The sequence below is a fragment of the Crocuta crocuta genome, unplaced genomic scaffold (assembly GCF_008692635.1).
Source record: "Crocuta crocuta isolate KB4526 unplaced genomic scaffold, BGI_CrCroc_1.0 scaffold30, whole genome shotgun sequence".
Classification (NCBI taxonomy): Eukaryota; Metazoa; Chordata; class Mammalia; order Carnivora; family Hyaenidae; genus Crocuta; species Crocuta crocuta.
Genome location: NW_027528345.1, coordinates 12,562,161 through 12,575,585, shown reverse-complemented (window position 1 = coordinate 12,575,585; position 13,425 = coordinate 12,562,161). Strand labels below are relative to the sequence as shown.

At 51.1% G+C, this 13,425-nt stretch overlaps 1 protein-coding gene across 2 annotated transcripts in view; it reads left to right on the top strand.

Moving 5' to 3' along the window:
- The window catches only part of KRT72 (keratin 72), an 11,997-nt gene extending 122 nt beyond the window's left edge, over positions 1-11,875 (top strand). Inside the window, exons 1-9 of one of the 2 annotated variants that reach the window (XM_077753453.1) lie at positions 1-160; positions 1,998-2,212; positions 5,145-5,205; positions 5,559-5,654; positions 6,318-6,482; positions 7,084-7,209; positions 9,693-9,913; positions 10,504-10,538; positions 11,307-11,875. The exon at positions 1-160 is cut by the window's left edge and continues 122 nt beyond it. In XM_077753453.1, the coding sequence (XP_077609579.1) occupies positions 1-160; positions 1,998-2,212; positions 5,145-5,205; positions 5,559-5,654; positions 6,318-6,482; positions 7,084-7,209; positions 9,693-9,913; positions 10,504-10,538; positions 11,307-11,497 (1,270 nt within the window). In that variant the 3' untranslated portion in view covers positions 11,498-11,875. The remainder of the gene's footprint in view (positions 161-1,997; positions 2,213-5,144; positions 5,206-5,558; positions 5,655-6,317; positions 6,483-7,083; positions 7,210-9,692; positions 9,914-10,503; positions 10,539-11,306) is intronic. The other variant, XM_077753454.1, reaches the window with a different exon arrangement.
- The last annotated feature ends 1,550 nt before the right edge of the window (positions 11,876-13,425 follow it).

Below are 13,425 nucleotides of genomic sequence, written 5' to 3'. Positions count from 1 at the left end.
GTCCGTGTGCCCGCCCGGCGGCATCCCTCAGGTCACAGTCAACAAGAGCCTCCTGGCCCCCCTCAACATGGAGCTGGACCCCGAGATCCAGAAGGTGCGCGCCCAGGAGCGGGAGCAGATCAAGGCTCTGAACAACAAGTTCGCCTCCTTCATCGACAAGGTGGGTCCTCGGGCATCTGTTCGGCCTCGCACTGGTGACCAGTGTGCACAGTGGCGCTCCCTCAGCCACTGACTGCTGTGTGAAAACTTGGGCGAGCCAGTTATCCTTTCTGAGCCTCCCTTTGCTCATCTGTAAAATGGGCACACTGTGGCTCTTACCCCACATGAGGATGTGAGGGTGAATTGGATGTTTCTAAAGTGCTTGGAACAGTGCTTGGCACCCCCGCCCTTGACCCACGACCCACAGTAAACAGAGGCTTCATTTTGTCTTTGGGGACAAGACCCTGGGATGGAAGGGGGGTGCACCAGAGGCAGGAGACTTCTGGAATGGCCCTCTGAGAGCTCTCACTTATCACACAAGGAGATGGGGGGACACATCCAGGAGCACCTGAGGGACACTGACCAGAGAGTATCACAGGACATGATGCTTGGTGAAGGGGAAGGACTTAACAAAGTAGGAAGTAGGATGGGGGTATAAGCCAGGAAGGTGTCAAGAGGAGATGAAAGAAAAGGACCAGAAAACTGAAGGCTGGGGCTGAGGAGGGAAGATCGAGAAGGAGGGCATGTCGAGTTACAGGTGTGCATTGGGACATGCAGGGGTTAAAAGGGGAGCTGTCTCTGATGACTCAGAGGCAGCGACCCCAAAGAACAAAGAGGAGAGAAAGAGTAGGCTTCCTTATCCAACCTGGAGCAGAAGGTCTAAGCCATGAGTCACAGGGGACATAATACTGACAACAGCATATGTTATTCAATGCCTGGTGCTGTCCCAAGGGGTTCCCATATATCAATACCCAACCCATGATTCTGTTATCATTCTGCCTTATGGATGAGGAAACCAAGATGGAGGGAGGCTAATAAAGGTGCTCAGGTTGATAGAAGAGCAACAGCGGACTATGTCCCTCAATGCTGTGCTCGGGAAGAGGAAGCGAGTGGTTGGAGGGGAGAGGAAAGGAGTGGAAGAAACACAGCTACTGTCCCCGACCACAGGGCTCATTTTCCTGCTCATAGTCTGTTCTTCCCCCTCATGTTTCCTTCTCTCCCTCAAGCTAGAGATCATGACGAAAAGGAAGGCTAGAGAGTAGCAGAGGCTTGAAGTTATTGAGTTCAGAGATGTAAGACCTTTGGTCAAGTATGAAAGAACCTTATAAAAATGTGGTAACATCATTTTGAAATGAAAACCAAAGGAACCAACCAGCCAAGAGCAACTTAGATTACAGATAAGAGAGAACGTGTTAGCCGCCAGAGTGACTTTCCAATGCCATTCCCCCCGCCCCCACCGTTTCTCCCCTCCTTCCCATCTTCCTTCACTCTGAAAACAGCAGCCTTTATAGCTAGCAAAAGAAGCTACTTCCATCACATGATAACTCATGGTGGCAGTTATAGCACTGCTTAAGCCTACTTCCTGATTTTATTTATTTATGTTAATGTTTTATTTTTATTTCTGAGAGAGAGAGGCAGTGTGAGCAGGGGAGTGTCAGAGAGAGAGAGGGAGACAAAGAATCCGAAGCAGGCTCCAGGCTCTGAGCTAGCTGTCAGCACAGAGCCCGACATGGGGCTTGAACCCACGAACTGTGAGATCATGACCTGAGCCAAAGTCAGACACCCAACTGACTGAGCCACTCCGGTGCCCCTTGATTTTTTTTTTTAGACTGTATCTGATTTCTCATCTTGGAAACCCAGAAAGGGATGTCTTGCTGAATCCATTCTCTGATGAGTTTTGCTTTTCCCTCCCTCCCATCTAAGGATGACTGTATTTGGTTTCTGGGGGCCCTCTCTCCCCGCTGTTAGAGGCAACAGCAGCAGGGAGATTCTGAGCTACAACCACCTTTGGGTCCCAGGTGCGGTTCCTGGAGCAGCAGAACCAGGTGCTGGAGACCAAGTGGGAGCTGCTACAGCAGCTGGACCTGAACAGCGGCAGGAAGAACCTGGAGCCCATTTACGAGGGCTACATCAGCAACCTGCGGAAGCAGCTGGAGACACAGACAGGTGACAGGGTGAGGCTGGACTCGGAGCTGCGGAGCATGCGGGATTTGGTGGAGGACTACAAGAAAAGGTGAGTGGAGAGGCAGAGAATCCACCACTCAAGGGTCTTGATGACAGATGAGGTTTCGATTTGGAGCCAGCATTTTTGCCTTCTTACATCCTTTGCTGACACCATTCACTGTTTCCTTTCCCATAGGGGAGGGAGGGAGACCCAGACAGTTTGAGATGTAGGAAAAGAAAGGATTTACCCCAAGTGGTGCCCTGATCACCTAGGAAATGTGTGCCCATGTTAACATTGGAAATGGAGACATGGGGGACAAGAGAGCTGTCTCAAAACCAGATGGACAGCCCAGGTAGCACTGCAGCTCCTCCTGCGTGAGAGGTCTTCCATGGGAGTACCTAGGATGTGCGCCATCATGCCAATCCCAGAACAAAACCGAAAGCTAAGCAAACAAGAATTTTAAAAACTTTGTTTCATGCCGCAGCATATCTGTGCTCCTGAATCCCATTAATTTCCCCCAGGGTTGAGCCATCCCAGCCCAGGGACACATCCCGGCTCAGTGTGATCTGATATTGTGGAAGTTGGCTGCCAGGTGCCAGGAATCCTAGGGAAAGATGTCCTCTTCCACAATCCAAGGGGATGGAGATGGTCAGAGCCGAGTGATTTCTCTTGCTCCGTGTTAGCCTGCCTGTCTGCCCCTGTTCTGAAGTATCCCCAAGCCAAACTCTGCCATGAGTCCTGCATGGAGTCCTGAGGGCAGAGGTGGCATGGTCTATGGCCTCTGAAAGCACACAGATTGTGGGGACGGGCTTAAAGAACGCACTCAGAGAGCCCCCAGGAAGTGGAAGTGATTACAGTGTGAATTGAGGTTGGGTGGAATTATGATGAAAATTTCACCCCGTTGGAGATCTGAGTAGAATTCTGGAGAAAAAGAGGGGATTTCCAGGCAGAGCCCAGATGTCCAGGTCAGTAGCATCCAAAGATCATGCTGCCTCTGGGCTTTTCAGAGCTGGAAAATCAGGTGCCTGGAATCACCACTCAGTCGAGTTGACCATGGGTGAGTCTCCTCATCCCCTGAGAACTTCAGCTTTAATATTTATAAAGTTCAGATACTGATGCCTGCCTCGCCATCTGAAAGAGCTGTTGAGAGGATAATTCCAGAAAGTAATGTATTAACAGCTCTTAAAAGAACCAAAGTGCTAGACAACACTCAGACATTGTGTCCCTGTTGTCATTGGGATCCTAGCTTTACTATTTAGAAAAAAAATTTTTTTACATTTATTTATTATTGAGAGACAGAGCACGAATGGGTGAGGGGCAGAGAGAGAAGGAGACACAGAATCCGAAGCAGCCTCCAGGCTCTGAGCTGTCAGTACAGAGCCTGATGTGGGGCCCAAACCCATGAACCATGAGATCATGACCTGAGCTGACGTCGGTTGCTCAACCAACTGAGCCACCCAGGTGCCCCCTAGCTTTATTATTAACTAGCTTTATGACTTTGCCTCCTTTATAAAATTGGGAGGTGATAATAATAGAAGCTATTTCATAGGATTACTGTGGGGATGAAATTAAATAATGAAGTGAAATGAATTGGGAACTATTGTAAAATTCACTTAGCAATAAACTGAAAACTACATCTTGTACAATAGGTTATTGGAAGCATTCAAGATTAAAGTGATAGAGATTTAATATAATGAATACATTTGTGTTCTAAAACAAAAAAAATCAATATGCACTTGGTTGTGGCTTAACTTTTATGCACACATTATAATGTATTTTGTAAATCATAAGTTATTTCTAAAGTTAACAGTCCTATAAAATGCATTGTTTTTCTTTATAAGTGGGTGTATAGGTGTATGTTCTGGTGTTTGGTTTCTAGAAGTAGATAATGAAAAATTATGACTAAATGAATGTGATTAATTTTGATAGCCATCATGGTCAAACTGTTCCTGTGTATTTTACGAAATAGAAAGATAAGCTAAAAACTAATTGGTCTGCAATTAGCATATGCTCATATTTGTTAATGGGAGGAAGAAAGATTGAATATATTATAAAATAATGTGAGATAACAATAACTTGTAATAGAAACAGCTACATCATAATATAATTTGATAAAAAAAGTATTCAGTTGTCTTTTAAATAACCCACACGGAATCTGAGATAAATCATATCAACTGTTTTCTATGTGTTGTATCCAGTGTGATGGACAAAATCCAGCAGGTTCAGAAAATGTTCCAGTCATGTTTAAAACCCACTTCACTAACCTGTACTACTTCAATCATTCAACAGGTCTTTTTCCCCCCTTGGTAGCCAGTGGCATGCCTTAGGAAGGAGTAAAAAGCTGAAACGGATTGCCTGTGTTAAAGTGAAACAAGCCATTTTCTAGCATTAATTATTATTCATTATTCAGCTTTATTTGACAATAATAGGAGGTGAGATCGTGAGGTCTTTGAGTCATCAATACTCTTACCTCCTCAGTCTACAATATATCTGCATGAAGAACCTCCCAGCCCTATCCAAGCATCCTGTTTCTAAGACCTTGCTTCACCCAGAACAGAAATATGTATTAAAAAAACAGTAGAAACAACTCGAAGGTGGGGATAGTATTTTGTTTGGTGCCTGGGAAGTCTTGCACCATGGGCTAATGCACTGTAGTAAGGTGCCAGATGGCAGAAGAGGTGCATCTTTCTGTGTGACGAGGGTGGAGGTAGTTGTGAAAAGGATGAGGGACAGTGAAGCCCACCGCAGGTGCACTCTAAGGCAGCTGCATGGCAGGGTAGGTTACATGTGAACTGAGGGGCTGGACATGGATTCCTTTAAACCTGTTGCTGTCACATCCTCTTGAGAAGGCTGTGCATGCCCCAAGGGTACATGAACCCCAGTTTGTAGGTCACTGCCATGCAGCTCTGGGCATGGAGGTGGTCACTAACTGCTCAGGGAGTATGCGCAGAACTGAATTATCCCAATGGCAACACTACCTCCTATCTCTTGCTGCACACAGGTACGAGGTGGAGATGAACAGACGTACCGCTGCTGAGAATGAGTTTGTGGTGGTCAAGAAGGTGAGAGGGGAGCAGGAAGGGCTGGAGGAAGCCTAGGGAGGTAGCTCCCTGAGCACCTGACACGGTGAGGTTGGCAGGCTGAGGAAACAGTGACTGCGGTTCTAATTTCCCAGCTCTCCTAAGTCCCCTTGCCTGGAATGCATGTGGCTCCCAGAATCTACCAGCTTAGAGTCCACACGTTCGGCACACTTCTGGCACGGCCATCGCCCTGTGCATTGGTTGGTTTGCTGTCAGCAGCCTGGCCTCCCTGTGAAGCCCAGGGAGAGGGGAGTACAGCCTCTAGGGAACCTGATGCTCCTTGTGGGCAGGGAGGGAGGGCAGGGGAAGGTAGCTCGCTCTTCTGTGTCCCCCAGGATGTGGATGCCGCCTACATGAACAAGGTGGAGCTCCAGGCCAAGGTGGACTCCCTGACGGATGAGATAAAATTCTTCAAGTGTCTCTATGAAGGGGTAAGGATGTTGCTGAGCTCTCCTGTGTGGTCTGCTCCTCTCACGAGCGGCTTCTGGCTCTTGGCCTGTGTGGACGTGTGCACCAAAGGTTGGCAGCTCAGTGCAGCCGACGTCTGCTAAGCAATGAGGTGGCCTTTGAGGAGGCCCTGATTTCCTTCCTCCAGGAGGTCACAGTCTAGTAGGGAAAATATCCTGTAGATGAGCCCCTGGGGAGCAGTGAGTTCTGCCTGAGCAGCCAGAGAAAGTTCTTGGGGAAGGATGAGGAGGATCTCAGGGGGTGCTGAGAAGGGCATGGGGCTCCAGCCTGAAGGAGCTGGATGGGTGGCCTGAGCTGTACTAAACCATGAGGGGCCTGGGGAAGGGAAGGTGGTTGGCGATCCTGGAAAAGCTCTGTGTGCCATGTAAGGAGCTTAGACCTAATTCTATGGATGAAGTGTGGCCATTGTTGCAGACTGTGGAACAGGGGTGGGCGTGATGGAGGGGGCAGTCCCACCCTGGGGCTGAAAGCCCGATGTGCTTCCTTCACACCTGGCAGGTGCTGGCACTGGTAAGCTCTGCAGAAGGCTGAGGAAGGGCAGGGAGGGATTTGCCAGGGAGGGTCAGGAGATGTGCTCTCCTCATGGAGGTCCTCTAACCGGCTGCACTTTCCTAACCATTGTCCAGGAGATCGCTCAGATGCAGTCCCACATCAGCGACACATCTGTCATCCTATCCATGGATAACAACCGGGATCTGGACCTGGACAGCATCATCGATGAGGTCCGTGCCCAGTACGAGGAGATCGCCCTGAAGAGCAAGACCGAGGCCGAGGCGCTGTACCAGACCAAGGTGGGTGGCGTCCCGAGTGTGTGAGGCCCAGTGACTTCAGCTGCCACTCTCTCCTCGTGTGTGCATGTGTGTGTGCATGTGTGTGCATGCATGTGTTTATGTGTGTATCAGGCTGGGTTGAGACCTCCTTTGTCTTGGTCTTGGGCCTTATGGAAATGCCTCCTGATGGTCCAGGGAGGGCAGCCACAGCCTTGGCATGTGTTAGGGGCATATATGGGCTTAGCCATTCCCCTGCCACAACCCTAGCTGACAGCAGAGGCCACAGGAGTCACAACTCTGGGAAAACTCTGACAGTTTCTGTGGGTAATCCATCCATCTTGGCTTTTCTTTGCATTCCCAACTTTGCTGAACTCCACCAAGGCTCTCACATTTGAGGAACTTGTTGAGCTGGGGTAGAGCTTTCCTGTCTGAAAGGAAGGGGTAGTCTTTCTATGCCTTTCTCTTCCCTCCTATTCCCTCCCCTCCCTCTCTCCTCCTAGCACCTTTGCTGTTTGGGCACTGAGAAGAGCCTGTGGTCCCCCTCCATCTCCCCATGCTCAGTACCCTTAGGAGGTGAATTCTCAACTGTCCTCTTCTCCCTTTTCTCGTCCCCCAACCTCAGATCCAAGAACTGCAGGTCACAGCGGGCCAGCATGGGGACGACCTCAAACTCACTAAGGCTGAGATCTCAGAGCTCAACCGTCTGATCCAGAGGATCCGCTCAGAGATAGGGAATGTGAAGAAGCAGGTGGGTTCCATGAAATGAGTCAGCTGACGGGGTTTCTTGGGCACCAACGATATGAGACTAAATATAAAACAAGGGTAAGACACTGTCCCTCCTTAGGGCATTTACAATCCAGGAGAGAATAGTCTGAAACCATATAGAAGGATGAAACATTCCACCCACCCAGCAGCATGCACCCCAGGTGCTGTAGGGGTCTGGAGTGGCCAGAGTGGAATGAAGACCCAAGTATGGCTTCCTGCAGGAGGTGGGAGGGGATGGGCAGAGAGGAGAGTGGGAGGCGTCCTGGTGAGGGAGCCGGCACGAGCAATGAATCCAAGGTGGGATCGTGTGCAGGAACGAGAAGCACCTAGCTCAAGCAGAAGTTCCTTGATGGACAGGGTGCCAGCGGGAAGCACAGGGCAGATTATGGGCACTGGGGAAGCTGGGCAGGGGAGTTTAGACTCAATGCAGTAGGTGAAAAGGAGGTTTCATGTGATGATGAATCGGTGCTGGAGGAAGGAGAGCCCAGCAGTGGAACTTAGGAGAGTGGGAGAGAAAGAGCTTCCCAACCTAGGGTTGGCCCAAGGCTCTGCTCTGTGTTTGATCCCACTATGGCAGTGCTGTGTGTGGTGGCCTGGCACTGAGTGACCCCATGACCTGGTTGCATTATTGGGTTATATGAATCTGTAGGAAGCAAACCCAGGTGATTCCCAGAGTTTGTGGAGGCTGGTGAAAAGGCTTTCTGGGCAAGTCAAGTGTTCCTATCCCCTTGTCCTCTTCTTTAGAGGTCTCTTCGTGTCCTAAACACATACACACACACACACACACACACACACACACACACACACTCTTCCTCTGTGCACCAGGCTCCTGGCAGCTGAAAGAAAAAAGACCAGATTACACATTTTTTTATTTAATCAAATTCTGCACAAATGAAAGAAAAACACAAAGTGTTTGGAGCTGCCCTCAAGTATCCGATTATAATGTGTATCTGACAAAATGCCGAATGTTCACAGTTGGGTGAACTTATTTCCAGAAATTGATATCTTTGATCGGAATGCCACCAGGGAGGTCAGGGACGATATCCTCTGTGGGGAGCCCACAGAGGTCACTCTCGATTGCTCGGTCCCCATCGCAGCTCCTCCAGAGGGCCCTCAGCAAGGGTGCTTTCCTGCCCTCTGGCCTTCCCACCAAAGAAGCGCATAGTTTCACCTGCAGACTCTCTTGACATTTGGTGACCCCAGGATCCATGTGATAATTGTTGTCAAGGATGCCCAAATTTCATGCCCTCTCACCTCACGCCGCATCCACAAGACCCAGGAGCCTCCCGGACGCACTGTGCGGGACCTCAGTCAGAGAAAAGGAGCAGGGGCCAGTTTGGCAGAATTCAGGTCAGAGTGTATGATGAATGATTAGACCTCCATGGTCCCGAGGATGGGACACGGTCTTCTGCGGTCAGGTGGCTGGGTCCTGCGGTTGTGAGCCACTCACCCAAAGCAATGGGGGTGTTTGTGTGGCTGGGAGCCTGCCTGGCACCAAAGTGGCACCACTTGGACCACAGTCTAGAATTCTGTCTGGCCTCAGGCTCAGTGCTTTTCCTTGGGGTGAAGCAAGTTTGACCACAGAGGAAGGGGATACCCCAGAAACGAGACACCAGATACTTAGATTCTACCAAAACCTTGGCCAAGTGATAGGAACACACACCAAGACAAAGAAGCTCAAGAAGCCCACAGCAGCTGTCACGTGGCCATGGCCCAGAGCCTCATCTGCAGTGTTGTACTGCAAGTTACCTTTCCACCTGACAGCAGGTGTCTGCCTGCTTGGGGAACATGGTCCCAAGGTTGATTCTCTGCAGAATTTTGGAGGCCAGACTCAGTGTGGCAGGCTTACTGGACAGAAATATTATCAATAGTCCCCCCCACCTTTTTTTTGGTTGTTGCCTTGGATTGGCATTAAAATCTTGCAGCCAGTGTTACAGACCAGGAGGGAGAGGGCCGGGGCCACAGGCCCAGGTAGCTCGCCTTCTCAGTGCCTTTCCTCCTCTCTCCCAAGGTAGGGAAGCTCCAGCTTCACATGCCATGCATGAGCAGAGGTGAGCCATCCCCGGAGTTAGGAGAAAGGAAAGATTCATCTCAAGCGATGTCCAAAGGGGGAGAAACTGGGAGGACCCCAAAGTGTTTATTCTCAGTCAAGACCAAAGGAGGGGAGGTCATGTGAGCAGGATCTCAGAACTGCATTCTTTTTTTTTTTTTTTTAATTTATTATTTCTAGGAGAGAGAGAGAGAGAGACAGCGTGAGCAGGGGAGGGTCAGAGAGAGGGAGTCACAGACTGAAACAGGCTCCAGGCTCTGAGCTGGCAGTCAGCACAGAGCCCGATGCGGGGCTCGAACCCACGAACGTGAGATCATGACCTAAGCGAAAGTCGGACGCTTAACCGACTAAGCCACCCAGGCGCCCCGGTCAGAACTGCATTCTGGCTCAAAGCGCCCGATGCCCTTGCCCCGCAGTGCTCTAACCTGGAGATGGCCATCGCCGATGCCGAGCAGCGGGGTGACAGCGCCCTGAAGGACGCCCGGGCCAAGCTGGACGAGCTGGAGGCCGCCCTGCACCAGGCCAAGGAGGAGCTGGCCCGAATGCTGCGCGAGTACCAGGAGCTCATGAGCACGAAGCTGGCCCTGGACATGGAGATCGCCACCTACCGCAAGCTGCTGGAGGGCGAGGAGTGCAGGTGGGGGGCATCTTTAATCTGGAGCAGTTCCTGGTCTGTGTGAATAGGATTGAGGGTCTGTTCAGGTCCCACTGAGGTAAAACCTTAGAGGGAATGGGCTTGACACGGTGCAGTAGGAAAGACCAAAGTTCGACTATAGGAAAGACTGAGTTGTAAAAATCCCAAAGAGGCAGTGGGAGAGGAAATATTAATGTCAGTAGTGTTTGAGAGACAGAGCATCCCTGGCCCTTTGTGCTGCGCCCAAGAGGGTGAGTAGGGGAGGGTCAGGATGGCTTCCGGGAGTCGTCTGAGTGTGAGGTCACTCTGGCAAAGCCTGGGGTCCGGCAAGGATATGAGCTCATTCCCCTGGATTGTGTGAGACCACCGGCGGAACAGCGGGGAGGGGGGACACAGTCACCCCACTCGCCAGACCACCCCAGAGCCACTCTGATCAGGAAGGGGGCCTTCACAGCACATTTTTGGTCTCAGTTCATTTCCCAAGAGGTCCCGCTGGGGTGTGTGGGAAGAAGGGATGGGGTGGCATCCCTGTGACCCTCTGGATAAATGTAGTGCTGCTTTACAGAGGGTTTATCTGCCTCTCCCCCTTCTAGGATGTCTGGAGAACACCCCAGTTCAGTGAGCATCTGTAAGTACCAGGACCTGGTTCTGCCCTTGGTCACCTACCAGAAGTCCGAGCCACCAGTTCCATGACACCAGAGAGAAGTCAGGACAGCAGGGAGGGTTCAGGACAGACGTAGGGGTGCGAAGAGGCTTTAGCAGCCAATGAGAAGCCATGAGAGGCAGTGGATGGAGAAAAATAATAATACCGTGAATAATATAGAAGCACAACCTACAGAAAGATCAAATGATGCCCAACAGCCTCTTGTAAGCATGAGACTTCTGGCGACATTCTATTTCTTTCTTTTTTTTTTTTTTTAATGTTTTTTTATTTATTTCTAGGAGAGAAAGAGAGACAGCGTGAGCAGGGGAGGGTCAGAGANCGCTGGGGGAGGAGGGGGCTGGGGGGAGCCTGAGGGCAGGACTGTAGAAGGAGCTGAAACAGGCAGGAAAGCTACAGACAGCACGAGGGAGCTACTGCGGGGGAGGGGGCGGGTACTCCAGCAGCCCCTTCCCTGGGGACTGCACACGGTCCTCCACGAAGGGCCTTTGCTCCTGTGGGTGAAGGTCCCTGACACAGCTTGCTGAAGCTCCAAGGCCGATGCTGGTGGATGACCATGGACCAATAGAACAGAGTCAAATATGTGCGGCCAGACACTTGAAAAATGATCAGCGATGCTGAAAACCTCTTGGTAAACTAAAAGTACACAGCAGAGAGAATCCGTCCCCATGGGGGAGGGAATTAGAGGAGTGGCTGGGATGCCACAGGCCAGGGGTCTTCTCTCACCCCTTCCAGCTGTGATCAGCAACACTGCAGTTGGGGCAGGAGGGGCCGGCTTCAGCGTGGGCTTCGGCGCCTCGAGCGGTTACAGCTTCAAACCCGCGGCCGTGGACACCAAAACCAAAGGCAGCTGCAGCAGCGAGTTCAAGGATCCCCTGCCCAAGACCTCAGGCAGCAGCTGCGCCACCAAAAAGGCCTCGAGATGAAGGGCTGGCGGCAGTGGGCTTTGTGCGCAGAAGGCTGCAGGACCCATCTGCTCCACCTCCCCCCGCCCCCACTCTGTCCCAGCCCTGAGGTGCTTCCTCTGTAGCCCCAATCCCTGTGGTCTGGGTGGTGCACACTCATTCGTGGGAAGTCCGGTCACGGGTGCTCTCGGTGACCTTCTTGGCCATTTATCATGGGGTCGCTGCCCCCGGTGCAGAGATAACACATCTACACAGGATGTTTGCCTGTGGCCAGGTGGTGACCCCCTCTGTCCCCTTGCCTTTCTTGGGCCTTTGCAGCCCAGGGGCTCTGCCTGTCCTCTGCTTCAGGTCATGTCCGGTTGTCTGCCTCTCCTGCAATAAATGATCAGTGCCATTTGATTCCCAGTATTGAATCTGTTGCCCAGGATGTTGACATCGGCAGCACCCCTTCTAACGTTTCTCGGTCTAATTCTTGCCTCCCTCTGGGTGCCTGGCCGGACATGGGTTTCTGCCATCCGGTTCTGGCCAGGTAGGTGCTACTGAGGGAGGCTCCTGCTCAACAGTTGAGGTTTCTTTCAGACTTGCTGCTGGGCAGGCTCAGTGCTTTCGGGGCCCTGGGGCATCTAGTCCACACGGTGAAAGGTGGGCATTATCACCCCCGTTACAGATGGGTTCACACCACACTCACACCGCGCTCAGTGAGGAGCCTGGTCACGCCAGGACGCTCAGGCACATGAGCTTTGGGTGGCTTCTCGCTCTGGTTCTCAAAGGTGCCCACACTAGGTGCCTCTGATATCCAGAATGGTCATTCCTTCTTTTTCCTTTCTTCCTTACTCTCCTGCCAAACCACCTGAAGCCCGCTCCCCCACAAAGGGCCTCTTTCTCTTTTAATCCAGCCGATTCTTTTCCACCCCAAAGGTTGAAGCTTGCCTGTATATGTTTCTGGATGTATCAATCTATTGTGTACATATAGTAGTGGCTCTCGGAACCAGTCTTCAGGTACTGGAAATAGCAGAGCAAACAAACAGGCACATACTCTGTTCTCACAGAGCTTATAGTCCATGGGGAGAATGAAAATAAGCAACTAACAGAGAAATCCATAACACATGGTCATATTACTGCTAGGAGTGGAGATTAAGTAAAGGAAGAAGTGTACTGTCTGAGACGTGTGTGTGTTTCTGCAGAGGTGTTGTTTTCCCAGAATCAGTTCCCACACTTGGCTTGAGCAAGGTGCTGAAGAGAAGAATCCTCAAGGGTGAGACCACCTTCCAGGGATGAGCCTCATTTGATGGGGGGCATTCGAGGTGCCTGTGACGCCTTCTCCTCCCACGCCATCCTTATTCTTAACCTTGGTTTTTCTTTCCAGTGGGCCAGGACTTGTCACACCCAAGGATCTTTGCAAATAAGATGTTTCATTTGCAGGTGCCCATGCCCCATTTAGTGAAAGCCCGCTCATCCATTGTGGCCCAGCTGAGCCACTTCCCACATTCATGCCTTTTCTGGTCCCTCCAGGCAGACTCCATCAAAGACATTGAACTTTAAATGAGAGGGAACATTAGAGCTGGTGGCCAGACAGTTCTCCCTTTCCCCTCACTGTAAAAAAAAAAAAAAAAATGTTTATTTATTCATTTTGAGAGAATAAGAGAGCGAGTGAGCAAGCATGAGTAGAGGAGACACGGAGAGAGAGAGGGGAGAGAGAGAATCCCAAGCAGGCTCCATATTGTCAGTATGGTGCCCAACGTGGGGCTCGACATGGGGCTTGATCCCACGAAAGGTGAGATCATGACCTGAGCTGAAATCAAGAGTCAGATGCTTAACTCACCGAGCCACCCAGGCATCCCTCCCTGTCTCCTCACTTTGTAGGCCAGCCAGTGGAGGCCTGGATGGCTCTGGGCTCCACCTGGGTTCACAGCCCCACGTATCCACAGCACCATTCCAGAATCTGCATC